Source organism: Corvus hawaiiensis, chromosome Z, assembly GCF_020740725.1.
Source record: "Corvus hawaiiensis isolate bCorHaw1 chromosome Z, bCorHaw1.pri.cur, whole genome shotgun sequence".
NCBI lineage: Eukaryota > Metazoa > Chordata > Aves > Passeriformes > Corvidae > Corvus > Corvus hawaiiensis.
In genome coordinates this window covers 20,846,103-20,864,999 of record NC_063255.1, presented here as the reverse complement: position 1 = coordinate 20,864,999, position 18,897 = coordinate 20,846,103, and the positions used below count along the sequence as shown (strand labels likewise).

Genomic DNA, 18,897 nt, shown 5'->3' with positions numbered 1-18,897 from the left:
ACAGTTTCTCTGTTCATCCTTCATTCCATGCTGGAAAATTACTACCAGTGCCTAGTATTTGTCTTTGTTCCACTAATAACACCTTGAAGGAAAATAGTGAGAACTCATATCTTTACATCTAATGATTACAGGAAAGAGAAAGGTGAGAACTGCTCTGTGATTAGGGATTTTTATTTATTCATTCAAGATCAGCCCCAAAACAAAAGATTTTTTTCTACCTTTTCTTTCTGAGGGACTGATTCCACTCATCCGCTTTCTAATTCTTTCTTTTTACTCTTAGGGAACATATTGCCTCATCGTATAGATGTCTGCATTGAATTCTTTGTTTCATTCTGACGCAAGAGGAGGAATTATAAAACTGATTATTCCCCAAAAAAAGCATCTGCCTTGCTCTGTTACCACTAACTCTACATCAGCACATTTTTATTACAATCTGCTCTTACTTTACAGTGGTAAGGGTTACAGTGGATAAGGAAAAGTTCCCTGTTTCTCTTCCAGCTGCCCTAATGACTTGTTGGTTTTTTCTGTTTAAAATTTACATGGGGGTTTTGTGTGTTTAATTTTCATTCTAATAACACAGATTTAATTTAAAAGACTTTTGTTTTTAAGACTATTCCTTTCTGATGCCTGATATTTTTTTCTGTGGACTTCAGATTCTATAAGTGAATAAAACACACACCAGTTTAGCAAAAAAAAGAGTATAAAAACCAGGGCTGTACCAGCATCCAAACCTACGCAGGAGACTGTGTAATACACAGAAAGCTGCTGTATTTTTTTAGTACACCAGAATGTGTTTAACACAGAAATAAAATTTAGCTTGCCTTCATTTCAGAGCCAACACTCAATAAATAATACATTGTAACACCTAAAAAATTAATAATTGCAGCTCACAGATTTTGCAGCGTTCACTCCTGAAACAAGTGGTAAAGCTTTTAGCCAATTCCTTAAAGGCTATGACAATGTAAAAATGACTGTATTGGGCCATAACAAAGGTGTCTTTAGGCTGATGTCCTGTCAGTGCATCTAGTCTGTAATGGTTGTTTGGGGAAGAACAAAATAAAGAACATTAAAACTTCTGCTTAGAAATCCTCACATGCTCTGGCAGTGTGAAGAGTGTTTTTTTGTGAGGCAACATCTTTGAGTTTACTGCAACCAATTTTAAAAAATCAAAATTTTTAATCTATCTATAAGCTTTGCCATTTACCATGTCATGGGGCAGTCATAAAAATAACTATAATCAATGTGCAAAAATACCTTATTGCTAGATAATTTAACATGTATCTCTAGGTACCTTCCCCATATTCTTTAAATTTCATGAAGTACAGTAAAAAATATCCTGCATTAGACATCAATCTTCTTCTCATGCATCTTTTTGACCCAAATAAATGCTCCTCAGACCCCACCACTCTCTTTGCTTGGTTCAGGTGACTAAACCTATCAGCTATTTATTCTAATACATACTGTAATCTACATACAGCATGTATAGATAAAATAAATACAAATAAAACAAAGGAAATATCTTGCATGCTCCAGTCACCTAGTTCTTTGTGACCTGGAAAATTGTCACCTATCTGATAGAGAAACGTTTTCTTAGTAAATTGTAGGAAAACAAACTCAGAAATGCAACATATTTTGTTCAAAACCATAAAGGCTGCAGATGAGCTGGCTGTGACTTCATGAATTGTATATGAAACTCCCTCAGGTTCTCCCCCTTACCCTCCCACCCAAAGCAGATCATAAATATATGATCATTAAATTATCCTTGTGTTTTACAAAACAATGTTTTCCATATGGAAGCTTCTTCCTGGAAAGAAAAAGGCTTTATCAAGTCCTTGAGATCTAAAACATGTAATAGTTTAAGAAACAAAACCTTAATTTCCAGAACTGATATTAGTTGCATATCTGATTCTATATGCTATCCTTATTAATCATCATATATTAAATTATCATTTTCCCTACCTGAAATTGAGAATATAGGGGAAAAATCTCCAAAAGAACCTTACATTTCACTGACTCAACACTTTTACTTAAAAACCACTTTTAAATCAAAGAGGTTTTTTACATTTTCAATGTTTGAATCTTGTTCCAGAAGATCCCTCATATGATGTCTAAAAATATTTTCTAGTCCATAGCCTAAATTAGTTCATAGCTAACATCTCTCATTTGTTTCACAGAAAAAAAAATTGTTTAATTTTAATATCTTTTCCTTTCCTAATTCTTTCTGACCTTGAGTCATTAAACTTGTAGAAACTGAGCACAGATGAAATCTTTCTCCGATTGCGTTTAGAGACATTCTAAATTTTTTTTTTCTCCTCCTAATATGCTCCATAATTTTTGGTGTCTCCAACCATTCAAACTGGCTGTGAGTGTTAATGCAGTTCATAGAGCTCATTAGATTTTTGAAAAAAAAACCAAACCTGTCTTTGCCTCCTACTATTCACAGAATGAAAGAACGAAAAAGTATTCTGAGTTGGAAGGAACCCACAAGGATTTTTGAGTCCAACTCCTGGTCCCGCACAGGACCCTCCCCAAAAATCTCACCATGTACCTGACAGCTTTGTCCAAAAGCTTCTGGAACTCTGTCAGGTTTGGTGCTGACCATTCCCTGGGGAGACTGTTCCAGTGCCCAACCACCCTCTGGGGAAGAACCTTCTCCTTATATCCACCTAAACTTCCCCTGACACAATGTCAGAGCATTTCTTGGGTCCTGTCCCTGGTCACACAGAGCAGAGATCAGTGGCTGCCCCTACTCTTCCCCTCACGAGGAAGTTGTAACTGCAATGAGGTCTCCTCTCTGTCTCTTCTCCTGCTGAGAGACTAAGTGTCCTCAGGCACTCCTCACACGGCTTCCCCTCAAGGCTCTTCACCCTCATTGTTGCCCTCCTTTGGACACTGTCTAATGGTTTTATTTATTTCTTATATTGGGTCACCCAACACTGTTCACAACATTCAAGGTGAGGCCACCCCAGCCCAGAGCAGAGCAGGACAATCCCCTCCCTTGCCCAGCTGGTGATGCTGGGCCTGATGCCCCCCAGGACAGGGATGTCCCTCCTGGCTGCCTGGGCACTGCTGACTCGTGTCCAGCTGACTGGGACCCCCAGGATCCTCTCCATGGCACTGCTTTCCAGCCTCTCCTTCCCCAGTCTGTACGTCCAGGGTTGCCTCAACCCAGGGGCAGGATCTGGCACTTTCCCTTATTGGACTTCACATGGTTGGTGTCTATTAGTTAAGATTCAATTGGCAGAAAAATAATTGCAAATGATGATTTATTTGACTAGCCAATCTAAAAATTCATGGTTAGTTATAAGGATGTTTGTCATTTTTCAAAGCTAATTAAATAGAAGTAAACATTCCAGTCTTCAGGCATGAACATCTGAAAAGACAATTTTCAGAACATTTTAGAAGATGACTCCTAAAAGCTTGTGAAAAACCCAGAAGGACCACCAGAAAGACCAGAACTGTTCAAACTCTTTAGTATTTCAGAAATAAAATAGTAGCAGTATAGTTCTTGTTTAGTTATTGAAATAGTCCAACTTTGATACAATATCATTTGTGTATATATATTAATATGCACATGCTTTATTATGTAATAAAATCAGGCATGTTAAATATGCCCTGACCATGTTTTAGAAAGTTATTTAGTGTTATAAATAGATAGAGGCAAGGTTGCCTGTAAAATTTTTAAATGAAGCATATTCTCTTCCTTTTCTGTAACAATGTCTCTTTGTATGGTGCACTTACAGTTTTTAGACTCTGTACTTTCTTTGCCACCTTCTCTATGCTAATAATATTTATATGCTTTCTTCTTTTTTCATAAACTGCGTGAACTAATCCTCAAATCCATTGACTTTGCTATATTATACTTTTTTAATGTCTGCCTTCTGCACTGGTCTCATTGAAACCTCAATGTTTATAAAAAACGCGAGTTAAGGATCCACTGACAGGGTGGATCTAAATTAAAATGGTGTGAATCAACCCTATGGAATCACTGGTCTCTGAGTTACAGCTGCTGTGGTAATTTCGTTGGAGTGCTTAAAGTGTAGGACTTTTTGCTGGGGGTAAAGATTCTACTGGAAACAGATTTATTATACCATCACACCAGCACCCAGAAGAGTATGAATATGTGGAAGTTCTTGGGTGAATAAAGAGGTATAGGAAGCTCAGGATGAGATATTCACATCAGGGATACTATTAGCATAACAAATATTGTGTAAGCTTGCAATGTACTCTCCAACCTTGAAAAATAGGTATAGGACTGCTTTCAAAGTTTTTGATATAAATAAAATTTAGAACAAATTAGAAAAAGAGTGGGATTCTATTCTATCTGCTCTCCCAGCTGCAGGAGTATCAAAACATTTTTCCTATTGGCTTGTGAGCCCACTCACACATATATATATATATATATTAAGATTAGTACTGTCTTTAGGTTAAATTTAGTATTGCTGTGCTGGTCAAAAGGATGCTTCTGAATAAATATATGACCTCAGCCTTTTTCTAAGCATGGCATTTCCTACTCAGTGGTTAATAAAATATTATTAAGAGGGATTTAGGAATTATATTGAAAGTAGAAGCCAAGACTAAGTTTATTATTCAAAGAAAACATATATATTTCTATGCCAGCATAGGTATCATGCACACCTTTCTAGATAGTTTATAAGTATTGGATACACGTTTAGAAACAAAGAAAAATTAAATGCAGGATCTGAACACCTTTTTTGTTTTAAAAAGACAGGATAACTTTAAAGTTGCTTAGTTACTCATGCGTATCAGGCTTACATTTGCTCAGCTGGGGCAACTTGCATTTGCTTAGCCACAGATGGATATAAAGAAGATGCTATTCATCTGAAACAATGATCCTTTTACTTATCATAGCTGTTGTGTGATGTACATGTCCCATTTAAATGAAATGATCTTCACAGTGTCATAAAATATTCATTAAAAATTTTCAGGCAACTTGCAATTCAAAATGTTTCACAATATCTGCTATGGATTAAAAGGGTTTTGTTTGGTTTGATTTGGTTTTTTAACCATTTCTTAACTGACACTGTTTTCACGTGTACATGTATTTATTCAAGTATCAGTCTTACCAATTTATTCTATTTTCATATCCTGCTTTAAAGCCACTTTCATGCTTTCTATGTGGCATAAATTAGAGTCAAGGGTCCCTAATTTAGAGACCTGTAAAAATTTGGTGTACTATAATTTGGATTTCCAAAGGAAAAAAATCACAAAAGTATTCAATGACAGTTTGGATTTGTCAGGTGTGAGTGCTAATGTATACGGAAAAATGTAATGGATGAGGAAAACCATGGAACCAAGGAGAATATTTTCAACTCACAGCATGAAATACCAATGCCATTTTTGTGTTAGTTTTCAAAATTAATTCACTCTGGAAAATGACTTTGGAGCTGATGTCAGTAGCAATGAGGAAGCCAGCATATTCCAGCTGAGGCAGCTCTCCTGCTGGGGAGCCCAGATAGGGTTGGTTGTAGACAGGTCTAATTCCCAAGGCTCCAGCTGAGCTATGTGGTTTTATGCCAGTGGTGATTGAATGTCCTTGTCCTCTGGGAAGCATTCCACCAGCTTTCAACCATCATTTAGAACTAATTTCTGCACATCCAGCAGCCGAGTCTATGGAATACCTGGTAAAACTGGACAAAACTCTTATTGGATCAGATGTTTGGACACTTCTTTGTCCTTTATCCTCCTGCTATAAGGAGCCACAAATCATTTATTCCTTTGGGTTGCAATTCCAGTTTCCTTATCTTGCATTGTAATTCAGTGATTAAAAAGATCAGTGTACCTCAATTCCTTGTGTACCTTGTTCTAGGGAGAGGGTGCTAAATCCCCATGTGGGAGGTGACAAAGACTAAACAGGCCAAAGAAGTTCCTTCCCCTGGTGATTAGGAGGAGCCTGTGACAAAGAGCTGTCAGGGATGAAACTGTGAGACAAAATGTGTAGAGAAGGAAGCTTTTATTCACCATTTTCCCAACGAGATGAGTGTAAGGCATTCTCACTTCATTACTTTGAGTGTTCTCTTGACACCTTTCTCAGATTCTGTGCCTCTCCGCATTCATTTTATGAATAATCATAGGAACATAGAACCATTCAGATTGGAAAAGATCTCTAAGATCAAGTCCAGTCATTAACCCAGGACTGCAAAGACCTCCACCAAATCATGTCCCCACATTCACAGTCCTTTGGAACACTTCCACTTTTGCATGCTACAATAGAAATCTTGATGTTTAATACAATATGATGTTTTCAAATTATTTCAGTCCTCTTGGATACTGTGGATTTGATGAGGATATAAATGATGTATTCACTTGTGGCTGTCTCAGGCGAGAGGAAAAACATTTACCATGAGTTCTGCCTGTCCTCTGAGAATTTTTATTTCAATTCTAGCTACAGATTTTGTGACTCAGGCATAGCTCCAAAAGGAAACAGAATGAGATCAGATGCAGAATAGTTTGGGGTGTTTTTTAAAAAAAAAAAATGCTTGGCAAGAGAAAGCAGCAGGTTGTGAAGCAAATTGAATAAATTTGTGGTACAGGGCCTCAGAAAGCTGGAAATGTGTAGGTATAAGCCCTATGAACAGCATCTCTGCTAGCTGCCTCAGCTTCTAAGAACAAACTAGGCCGATCACATCAGGCATTGATTTATGCTTCATAAACCCCTAACAATAATCACATGGAGGTGGCTAAAAATCTGTCAAAATTTAAAAAAAACCAAAAAACAAAAAAAAAACCCCAAACAAACAAAAAAAAAAATCAGGTGTCTGTCCTGGAAATAAAAGTGTCCAAACATGCACGGTACTTAAAAATAATGCATCTGAAAACAAATAATACAGAAGACATGAGTGTGACTGCACGTAGATTTATTGCCCTATAATATATATAGACTGAATGAGCTTTTTCTTACACAGTTACCCTCTCTGGTATCTATGAATTTATAATGCTGCTTCTTAGCATTTATATTTGTCTACACTAAAGATGCAATAATTTATTAACACGGTAATAAATGTTTAATACTTCTTCTCTTTATCGTTTTATAAAACTATCTCCCAACCTCTCTTCCTTGAAAATATGAGAAGGACAAACATTAAACTAAAACAATGCTGTTTGAAAAATGGATGTATTTATACACAGGTTTTTTAAAATGTCTCACATATTGTTCATAACCTCTTGTTGTGGATATTGTTGAAAGCAGCTGAGATCCTCAATGCTGGAATTCATGGGTTGTGACTGATAATTATGTTTCAGGTCAAGTACTTTTTAGAACAAATATCTATATAGTAGCTATAGATGAATTTTAAGGCCAAAAAAAAAAAAAATTGAAAAAAAATGGCTTAAAGATCAAGTGGTATTTTAAAAATCCTGTTTTACCCTTTTTAAAATTTTTTCCTTCTTTTTAATTAGAATTCACATATTCTGCTTTTGAAATGCTTTCATTCACAACTCTCATTGTTCGGTAAATACATTTACTTTTCAAATTACTTGAAATTCAAACTTCTGAGGAAAAACAACAAAGAAAATGTAACTTGCCCTGTTCTTCTGATTGCTCATTATATCACTGCGGTCACCAAATACCCAAGTTTACTTTTGTGGTTATTCACGGTGAATGAAGTTCAGATGTCATGTTGGACAGGATGTGAAAATTTGTGCCTTTCCACATAAATTGGAATTGCACTTCCACCTTGCCACCTGTTCCAAATGATAGAATGCAGTTTTCCTGAAGTGTCATGAAACTTTCCAAAAATTTCTGAAAGCAGTTAAAAAGCAGTCTGTTCAGAAGAAAGGTGCTCCAGGTGGTTGAGAGAAGCCTTCTTCTGTTGCATCAAGTTTAATGAATTAGGTACTCCTAAGTACACCAGAAATCAAATTAGGCTCTCCAGTTAGTGGCATTTTGTAGCACCATGAGAACTTCTATGAATCAGTCTTGTAAATCAGTCTTGTTTTATCTTTTTGTCATAGTAATTTTCATCTGTATGCAATATCAGATTAACAATATTTACCAAGTGTTAAAAAAATGTAAGATTTAATACAAGAATTGATACAATGAATTTTAAAAATTAAGAAGTGAAGGCAAGGAAAGAGGTTTAATTCATATTTTTCTTCATTTATCAGTTCTGAGTTATCAATGCATTGTTGCAGAAGTAGACATAAAGCAAAATTTGTACTCACATTCTGAGCTGATATTTGAATAAGCAAATTATCCATGTGTTCTTCTTCCTGTTTCTATTTAATAATGCTGATAAAATTCTTTTTTCTTCCCTTCCTCTCTCTTTCTCCTCTCCAGCAATGACAATGCAGTTCATTAGCCATCGGTTCCCTGACTACCATGATCCAACTATAGGTGAGTACAGATTATTCTCCTGTTCATCCCTTTCAGTCTCTGCCTATGTGAGATTGTGAGACGGTGAGAAGCTGCTTCTAAAAGGCACTTAGATAGAAGCAAGATTTGCAAACTTTAGATTACACCTTAATTTTGTGCTGACAATTGAGTTGTGTCATGCTCTTACCGTAGATACTTCTTCCTGGAGTCCTTTATACAAAAATCTCTTTCAAAAACAGGGTTCTGCGTTCATGCACTGTAACTATTAATGTCGTGCATTTAAAGCTGCAGAATATGAAATAAAATTACTAAAGATTGTAAAAACTCCAGTCTGGAATGGGGTCTGTTTTTTCCTTTGTTTGTTTGGTTTTTAAGTTGTGTTATTTTAGTATTCTTTTCCACTATGAAGGTCCTAGCTGGCCTTCTCTAGAAACATCAAGTAACTACTCAATTTAATAGAGTTGTGCTCTGGGATTACACACTCTGCTGACTTCATTGGGTTTCCCTACTTTATAAATTTTGGTAGTAACAGAAACTCACACGTATCTGCTTTACACTTTATTACAATACACTTTTTCATCTGAAATAAATTTTAAATGCTTACTGACTGTCAGAAATGCATTTTTATTCATTTAAGAGTGCCTTTGTTACTTAGTTTTACATATACTTGCATTTATACACACTATCCATGTGCCATATTTAATTATAACAAGGAAAAGATGGCAGAATAAAAAGGATGACACTTATTGGGTCCAATAAGTGGAAAAGGCACTAGAACAATCCTCATTTACAAAGATTTCTTTGGGGAAAAAAGAAGAAATTAACCCCCTCAGCCAGAAACCTTTTTTCTTATAATTTTTGAAGTATTTTTAACTCACATTTAACTTCTATAAAATTACTGTATTGCTAAATAGAGCAGGTAATGACACTTTATTTTTATTAGTTATTTCTATAGTATTCCACATTTCCTGGATGCTAACTCTTGGCAAATGGTCATAATTTTAATAATGAAAAAATGTATAAACTCTTCATTTCACTAGTAATTCTATAACTGTTAAAAAAATTGCAAAAGAGCAAAGGTCTCAGCTTTAAAGAAGGCAAAACTACTGTGGAATTGTTGCAATTTCATTTTCTGCTCTCAGAAAAAAAAAAAGAAATCATTAAATCTAATTGGAAAAGAAGAACATTATTAGTTATCGACATCATTAAGTTATGCACATACATCCATCTTTATTATTAGCTATCCACCTGCCATCAGTATTTATCCCTATATTGTATCTCATAATAATCTTAACTTATTGGTCTCTAGACACCACCACAATATGAATAATAGGTAATCATAAAGAGAAAGAAAGCTTATGATGCATTCTAAGTACATACTGCAGGAATGCCTAGAGGACCTAATCAGGATGAAGGTCTCCTTGAGTTAGGAAGAGCTTCCACTCAGGAAAACCAACACTAAAGAAGAGAAGAGTGGGTAAAAGTAAACAGGGAACTATGAATTCCATCTCACCCAGCTGGCTAGACAGAGATCTAGAAGTAAAAGTTTTTCTCTTCAGCTCTTCTGTTTTTCAGAACATGCTGAGGACATCCTGAAAAACTCTTATTACTATCTGGGCTCCAAAACATGTACTAAACAGAAGAGAATAATCTTGGGCTAATTATGTATGTTTCCTCTCAGGTAAACTTGTGGTATGACACCGTAAAATTGGGCATTAAAAAAAAAAAAAAAAAGTAGAAGGAATCATTGGTGTCACATCTCTAACAGCAAACACATAATTTTTGAATGTCAGCCCACTGAAAAAGTTTGTATCATTGAGGCTGTTTTTAGTACTTTTACGTTACTGGTCTCAACTCACAGAATTAATCTCATGTTTAGTTACACATCCACTGGTAGGGATATTTTTACTATTTAGACCATCAGCCTAAAAAAATAAGGGGATCCAAAATGAGCACATCCAGGGCCAAGACTATGCTGATGTGAGGAGATACCAGAGAAAAGGCTATTCCTCTAAAGTCATGTGGAGCTAGACACAGATTCTTTGCGTCATGGAAGTTATCATCTAAGATCAGAGATCTGTCTAGTCAGAGCTTTGTTTCTCACTGTAACCCAACAGCAGATGATGCAGAAATTAAAAAACCAGGCCACATATGAAATCTACATTTGTCTGAGTGACAAAGAAGAAAATTAAACACAGTTTTTCATCTCTGTCTGAGATCCCTGATCTCTCTGTTACTCTATTACCTTTACCTTGTGCTGTACATTTTAGGACACTTCCATTCCTCAGCAATTTCTATCATGTTTATAGAACTTTTGGGCTGCCCTGAGCTTTCCTGGGCACACCGGCCTCACTTGTCTGTGTACTTCTTTGGAAATAGCTGGTTCTTCTTACCTGTGGCTTTATTTGTCTCTGGGCATTTTTAAGAAGATTTCTGTAGAGGTCACTGAGTGGTTGATATTGTCCAGACAAAGTTCTATAGTGTATTTAAATGATAATCCACAGGTTCACAGTACTAACCAAACTGTTGAGAATACAGTTCTACAGATGAGTTTTAAAATAAGGTGGATTGTTTCATTTGCTTGACATGAACATAAGGATCTAACAAATACCAACCTATTTTTTTTCTGATATTCTTCCTCTACCTATTCCATTCTCTGTGTTTTCTGTGGTATGAAATTGTGGTGGCAGTGACCATGATACTTAACTGTGCAAATTTAGCCAAGATTTGAAGAGGTAGAGCTGACAGAATTGATGCTGTACCTCCCTGCACTTGATCGGGTTTTTTCTAATTATCTCTCCTAAAACAAATAGTTGGGTAGGAGGTACCAAAATAGAGGGGCCTTTGTAAGCAGAATCATTGTCCCTGAAATTTCAGAAGTCTGTCACTTTAGGCGATAAGGGGAAGTTGTTGATGCCCCTGGGGCTACCAAAATATTGATAATCCCTTTGTCATTTTTAAGTTTTCATTGTCAACTTTAAGCATTGGCATGGAAATGGAATAATGATTTCAGCTGGTTTTCATTTCTGTAGATTCCTGTGAAATAGTTTGCCATCTTGGTAAAGATAGGAGACAAAAAACTGTTCCCCAAACGCATGAGCTTTGCACTGGTATAATCTGGTTGAAGTTCTAGTTGAAAAGCAGAGCCAAATCACATTCAGTCACAAAATACAAAAGCTCCACAAAACCATCTTGTATGGTCAATTAGGAACACATAAAAACCCTAAAACAAAGAATCTACAGTAGTTTTTTTGCTTTGATTTAAAAATAAATGGCTTCTAAATGGGTTTCATATTTTATTTCATAAAAGTTTAAATCCTTTTAATACTAAGAATTGTTCTGAATTTTTTTTTTTGTATAACAAACACATTTTATGTCCGGGCCTACTTGTAACTCTACAGAAGCACACATATGGGCAACTGGCTTCTGAAGCTCTTTAGAAGATTTTTCTTTTCCTCCTTATTTTATTTGCATTTTATGCTTCATCTATGAACTGATAAGACAGTGAGCTTTAAGGGGAGAAAAGATTTTTTCTTTTTTTTTTTTAATCTAATCCAACATGAAGCTATAGTGAAAACTGCTTACTGATACTGACCAGAGAATGCAGAGCCCCTTCACTTTAATATGCTGCCAAATGTGCTTCCTCTTCCCAATTCTGCTCCCATCTAAACACACAGGGATTTATCCTAAACATTGTTCAGTAATAATCTTGTAGCTTTGAAGATGCAAGGTGTTATTTTTTATCTTTTTTTTGCAAGAGTCCCCAGGAATCCATGGATTTTCCCTATCATTCCTTTTCATTGTGTTTCACCATTATGTTACCAATGCATCAGAGTTTTCTTTCTACAATGACTTATATCTCTAGCAATACAGCAGAAATATCCAATAAGAATACAATGGTGCTTTGTACTTGCAACTTTTTTCTTCTGTTATCCACTGACATTTCTGAAATATTACAGGGCATCTTGATCACAGAAAAGCTGCTGCTGCTACTGTGAGATGACACAGAAATTTTGCTGAAAGGATATTTCAGTTTCTACATTAAGGGATACATATGGTTATAGATTTGTACTTTATTCATACATATACTTCAAATGTGTTAATTTTGATCTTGAAAGGTCTATACAAATAGGTTTAGAATTATTTACATGTTTTTTCTCTCTGTATTTATGATTTATAAAATGAATACCTACATTTTTGAAGAATTTACTGGATGGTGGTGGTGTAAAAAACATGCAAGACTTTCTCAAAGAAGATCACTATAAATTTATTTGAAGGAGGAGGTTGTCTTTTTGTTTTTGTCTGCTGAGGTTTTGTTTGCTTGCTGGTTTTTTGTTTGGTTTGTCTTTCCAACTATGTGGAAAGCCTAACTTTTTTATTCCAATAAGTTTATTGGAATAAATGCTCTCTATAGTGTGGAACACATGTAAGGTGTCAAAATGAATTTGCACAATAAATGTTCCTTTCAGATGTAAGAAACTTTCTTTTATTTCATCTGATTGTCTTAGTTTGGAAAAGCTGATAAGATCTGGAGAAACTCAAACTGCAGATTAGATATAAATAAGTGTGTGTACACATAAATGCAGAAATAGATGTGCCAGTATTCATTTAAAATATAGGGTAAACATTGATTAAAAAGTTAAATGTTACCTGAATTCCTAATTTTAATGCTGTCACTTTGAGTTTAATGCCACTTTAAGATCAATTTGGTATAATGGTCATGTTTTAGGCTTGCTACAAGCATTTCAAAATTTTGAGACAGAAACATACTACTTTTGTTAGTAAAGGGGGAGGGGAAGGGTAAAATTAGTATTACACTGTACGTAGAAAAAAATAAGAGCTTAGCACTTTGTGAAAATGAAATTATTTTAGCACACATTTAATATTTAATTGTCGTCAACAATGGGCATAAATTCCAAATGGCAGTGGATGTGATAATTTTCTGGAACAAATGACTAAGAGCAATTTACAGTCTGCACAGTCTTTGGCAACATCACAGAGAGTTAATATAAATGGTGTGTCAGGAAAGGAAGCACGACATAGAGCAGTAAACTGGACAGGCTCCAAGATGCTCATTAACCATGTGACTAATCTTAAAATGAATACATAATGCAAATGAGATGAGAGAGCAGCTTCCTGTTTTGGTGAGATATCACTGCATGAGATTGTGTCAAATGAGCAGTCGAGGGCATTAAGGCTGTGTCAGTGTCAAACTCTAATTGAAATGGGTACGGGATGGAAAGCACTCTAGCATTAAGCACATGAATTTCCATGAGGCTTCCTAACGAAGTAGTGCATTCACCAATGCATCAAATAAAACGCATTTACTCATCTTTAATAAGATGTTGGCAGTGTGTGGGTGAATTTAAGAAAAAAGATATAAAATGTAGATGGAAATATTCTAGGTTTATATAATGCTTACAAAAATTACCTGTGCTATAAAGAATATTATATTTGTTTTCAAGGTACAATAATGAAAAAGGAAAAAGCAAGGGAAATACAAACTCCTTAAAGATGAAAGAAGACAAAGGTGGGGCACATCAGCTAGATCTGTGAAGAGATATTGTCACAAAAGTACTATTCACATTCATATTTAGGGTACAAAAAGTTTCTAGAACATTTCTGCTCTTATATAAAACAATGACTGCATGTGTAGACCGACCCTAAATTAAGTCCCATTCTCTTTTTTATAGAGAAAATAAAATATTTGGATGGACTGAGCAAGCCACAACTGGATTTGAGCCCCAAGATTGTTTGCTTTCTTTTTTTTTCCTTTTATTTTTTCCTTTCAGTCATCATTCTCCATATATTTATTAGCCCTATCTGAAATGGGATAAAAAAATTCATATGAAATGATCAATTTGTCTCCAAAGACAGTCTCCCAAGGGTATTCAGACTGATTATGGAGATGTAGCAAAATTGCCTGTGTTTGTGTTCCATATTCATCATTGTTCAAAACAAGAAATGAAGAATATACAAGTGCATGCATTTGAACGATATTCTTAAGCCTGTGTTTTATTAATATTTTTCATTTTGCTATCATTTGGTATTATCTGCATTATTAAGAGATTAATAGTCACTTCTGTTGTAAAGAATTCTGACTTACGTATATCAAAAAGAGCTGAGATTATGGCTACTCTGTTTGACTAAGGTTCACATTTAAACATCCAAATTTTAATGTCTGCATTAGGAGTAGAGATTCAGCTCTTTGCTCACTTCCTTTATCACATGTTGTGAGAGCCTGCAGTTTTGCATTGGTTTAGGACCCTCACCCAGAAAGCTGTAGATCTTCCACACGTCATGTGTGGCTGATATTTGTCCCCTGTGTGACATAGGATCTCTGGATCACCAGAGCCCTTCTAGTCCAGTGAATGAAAACCAGAAAATATTCCCAAGAGCATATCAAACATCAAGGCTCCTGTGTGGGCAACTGGATAGCACCCATACTTAAGAGCAAAGAGATTTTGGCTACCTACCTTGCATATAGACACATATTTTGTAGCTTTCTAAATCTAGGTGCCTGAATTGTGGTGCCTTCTCTGACAGCTTGTCAGAAAAAGGACCTTCATAAGTCACGGTGATACCTCTCAGAGTGTCTGGATAGAGGAAAACAAAGAGTGAGCCTTGCTGTGCACAATCCTTGGTAAGATGGCAAAAGGAAGGAGAACAGTGCCGTGTGTCTGGCAGAGTAGGTTATTCCATAGTAAGATAAATATAAGCCATGCATAGAAAAGTAGAGAGTAGCATTAAGAAATTAAGAATGCAAAAAGTTCCCAGACTGGTCACTTAGTTTAGGTTTCAAGGAGGCACCTTCAACAGCACACCTGCTGCTTAGTGTCACTATTTTCTCTTACTAAGAAGGGAAATGGAAAACGTTTGAAACTACAGAGACAGGAGACTGGAAAATCACAGCAGATTTTTCTTGCTCTGATGGAAACAATTTGACTTTAAAACCAAAAAAATCCCAATATTTTTCTTTGAAATATATTTTTAAGGGTGGTAGTTTGCCTCTAAGGTGCACATTAGTGATAGTTGGATAATCTCTCAACATTTCCGTCTGAGATAAGTCGCCTTAGATGAAGTCTCAGATCATGATGAAATTTGATTCTTTCTGCTGAGAACTTCAGTATTTTTCTTGTTAAGGGAATAGTCTGATCCTATTCTAAACATGCTGTGCTACTCAGATACATGATCTCCTGCTCTAATGTTAAACTTTTTTTCTTTGAACTTTGCTTTCATAAGACAGCTATTCAGTCCTAAATCGTTTTCAGACTTCATGTAAGAAATTACCAAAGCAACAAGTTGCATTTTTCTGCATGTACTCAAGAAGAATCACCCCTAAAATTCCAGTCATACACTTAATGCCCAGCATTCAGCTTTTCTTATAAATACAACTCATGCAATTATTTTGAGGGCTGTTTATATCAGGTGACAGTTCTTTGTCAATTAACATTTTCAAAGACTTATAAAATGCTGCTTAATCTACTAATTTTCCTTTACTAGAATCTCTGATACAAACAATATCAGAGAAGCAAATGCAGTCAGTGTCTTTCTGGAGTGCAGGTGCCCCAGAGGCCTGATTCTCCAGGCATCATCTCCCCTCTCAAGTCACCAAACACCTTCTCAAAGTTTGGAAGTTGGTCAGAACACCTTGAAGAGTTTTTTGTCTTGGAATTTAGGCTTGGCAATGCAGTGTTCTGTGTCCATCTAACATGCCCTTAGAAAACTCAACAGAGCTACTCTACTGTCAGATTCACTTCAGACACAGCAGTGCCCAACAGCAGCTACAGCTATGAGCCTCTGCACCATGCTGTGCAGTCTCAGAAGAGGAAATAGTGTAGAGATCAAGTGTAGAGCTATCTATCAAGAGCTATTAATATTATAATATATTAATATACATAGATATTAGTATCTCTATGTAGCTATTGATACCTAGAGCTATTTTTTGTGATAAATCATGCACAAGGAATGATGTATGTGCTATCACCTGCTAGGAACAGACACTGGAGACTCAGAAACAGTCTGTAGTTCTGTGAGATGAAATAAGCCAAATCTAAAAACTCATTTGTGAAGAAAAAGATAAAATCCCACTGTTCATCTCTGCCCTTTTCTCAGCCTCACTGACTCTCTGGCATTCATTGTACAATTTTTTAAGCCGATTCAGCAATATTCCAGAAGAAAACTAAGCCACCCTAACATGGAATAGTTGCCTACCAGGTTATTGAGTTTAATAATTTTGGTAAAAAAATCTATTTCTCAAAGCTCAAAAAGTCAAAAGAGGTCATGTAGAAACACATATGGGGAAATGGGGTATAAGTGGGAATGAAAGAGAACACAAATGGTTTCATTTCTGGGACAGGTGAGGTGTGAAAACCCAGCCAACCATCTCATGCATCACTCTCAGACACCAGTCCATGAGCCAAAATTCCCTCTCAAGTTGATCTCTGTTGTCAAAAATAACTGTGAAAATTTGCTGTGCCACTGTGTGGGATTCCTTGGGATGTTGTCCATCTCCAAATGGGGAAAACTGGTTAAATTGTCTTTTGACTGCTATAGCTCTACTCTTTATATTACCAGTTGGAGCATTTATCTAATCAGAATTACCTTAGTTGATAATCTGGCTGGTGATACGACTTCCCTTTCTGCATTGTTTTAGAAATTAAGTAAACAAGCAAATGACTGTTTATTATGAGTCATTATTAATATTTTATTATTATATAAAACTTGGCAGATGGCCAGTGGTGGTGAGTAGAGTTAAATCCGGTTGGTGGCCAGCTCCATGGGGTGCTGTGATCCTATGATGCTATTTCTCCAGCATCTCTGCCCAACAAGTGCTTACCATGGCTGGAAGAGAAAAGTGTTTACTCTGTGTGCTGTCATGAGAGATCTATGCTTGCCTCATGTTCACATGCATAAAAGCACCAATACTCCTTAGCTGCTAATGGTTCATGCTTATTATTTTCCACACTCCATTAACTTTCTTTGTGTTAGAAGTGAAAAGTATTCCTGCCTCGGCCATCTTCTCTTCTTCACTGAGTAAAGGGTCAACGGAGGATCAAAGTATGGCGTATTACCCTTCTATTTCTTCAAGAAACCTGAGATTGTGTATCTGCTAAATACAGAGAGAAGAAAAATAACCAAAAGCTGTACAGAAGTGTGACCTTGTGGTTGGTCTCCCTAAGCACTGATTAGCCAGATTAAAACTGTGGAAGGAAGACAAAAGCCTTTTCTTATAAATGTCACAATACAAAACATTTCTGTGGTGTATTTTTATAATAGCAGTAATAGTAAGAATAATGATAACAATTAAACAATTTTATTAAAATTATTTCAAAATATCTGCCATATTCAGAGTGTAGAAAGAGTCAGCCAAGAATAGAAACCATTATTAAAATATTTTTGTCTGTTTTACACAAAACAATATATTTTTTTTCTTCATATCAGCTTTGTACAGGGCAGAAGACCTCCAATTCAGCAATGGGTGGTTTTGGTTTGATTCCATTGAAAAACCTTTCAGTTCTCCCTATCCTGATCCACCAAGTCTCTGTCTGATCCATCCAGTAGTTTGAAACAGCAGAAGAACTTAAATGGTTCTTCTGCTGACAGAGGAGTTCATTCTCCGAGCTGAGCTCTTCAGTCCTCCTTTCAGGCCTACAATGATACCCTAATAATTACTCAAAAGAGAAAACTGAGACAGTATCTCCTTCTTAGGTTCTTCTCTGTTCTCTTGCAGCAGAGTTTCACTAGCACAATCTCATTGGTTTGAGCCCCTCATACGATCTGGGGAATTCAGCTCTGAATCTGTAGATCCTGGCTGCTTTTTACTGCAAGCAAGGTCTGCATCTGGATGGTGACATTAAAACAGGAGAGTTTATATGTTTATCCAGAACCGTTATCCACAGTGAAGTCACACATATTGTAGTTTCTAATTAGTAATCTAAGTATACAAAGTGCTAGAGCATGCAATAACATCTGCGTCTCACGTCACTTAGATGAATAATGCTCCCAAATGTGAAATACAATAAAGAAAACCTAGGTTCTTGGGGCTAAAGTGGGGTGAATTGTCATGTAGTGTGGCTGCTGAAGATGTCTGAAGGTTCTGGGAATTAGATGGCTGAAGCTGGAGTGAACAATAAAGTCACTCTGTGGCCTTAGCCCCGTGGTTCTGCTGTAGCTGTCACAACCCTCATACAGTGACTATAGTTACCATTAGCGTCATGAACTTAGAAGAACTTGAAGCGAGACTTGCAGCCTATGAGTAGGGAAAACTTGCTGTCTCGGTTTGAGACAAATTGGTAGGAGAGGTCAGAAATGCACACATCCTCTAGTAGAAGACAGATTTCAGCAGCCCCTCCCCCACAGGTTGGGAAAGAAATTTCTTGGAGGAAAGTGAAAAAAAAGCTGTTTATTTAACAAGCAAAGTGCACACAGGCACAAAATTGAAAAGGTTAGATAATAAACCTTCTTGTTGTGGAGAAAAACCTGGTAGATTGAGAGCCCTTTCTGTAGGTGTGGCTCTTCTCTCTCCGGAGCTGGGGTGCGGCATGGGGCCCTCCAGGCCG

At 36.2% G+C, this 18,897-nt stretch overlaps 1 protein-coding gene across 1 annotated transcript in view; it reads left to right on the top strand.

The window, feature by feature from the left end:
• Positions 1-18,897, top strand: part of RIT2 (Ras like without CAAX 2) — a 189,326-nt gene that overhangs the window by 51,348 nt on the left and 119,081 nt on the right. Inside the window, exon 3 of the mRNA XM_048292204.1 lies at positions 8,300-8,356. Coding sequence (XP_048148161.1) covers positions 8,300-8,356 — 57 coding nt within the window. The remainder of the gene's footprint in view (positions 1-8,299; positions 8,357-18,897) is intronic.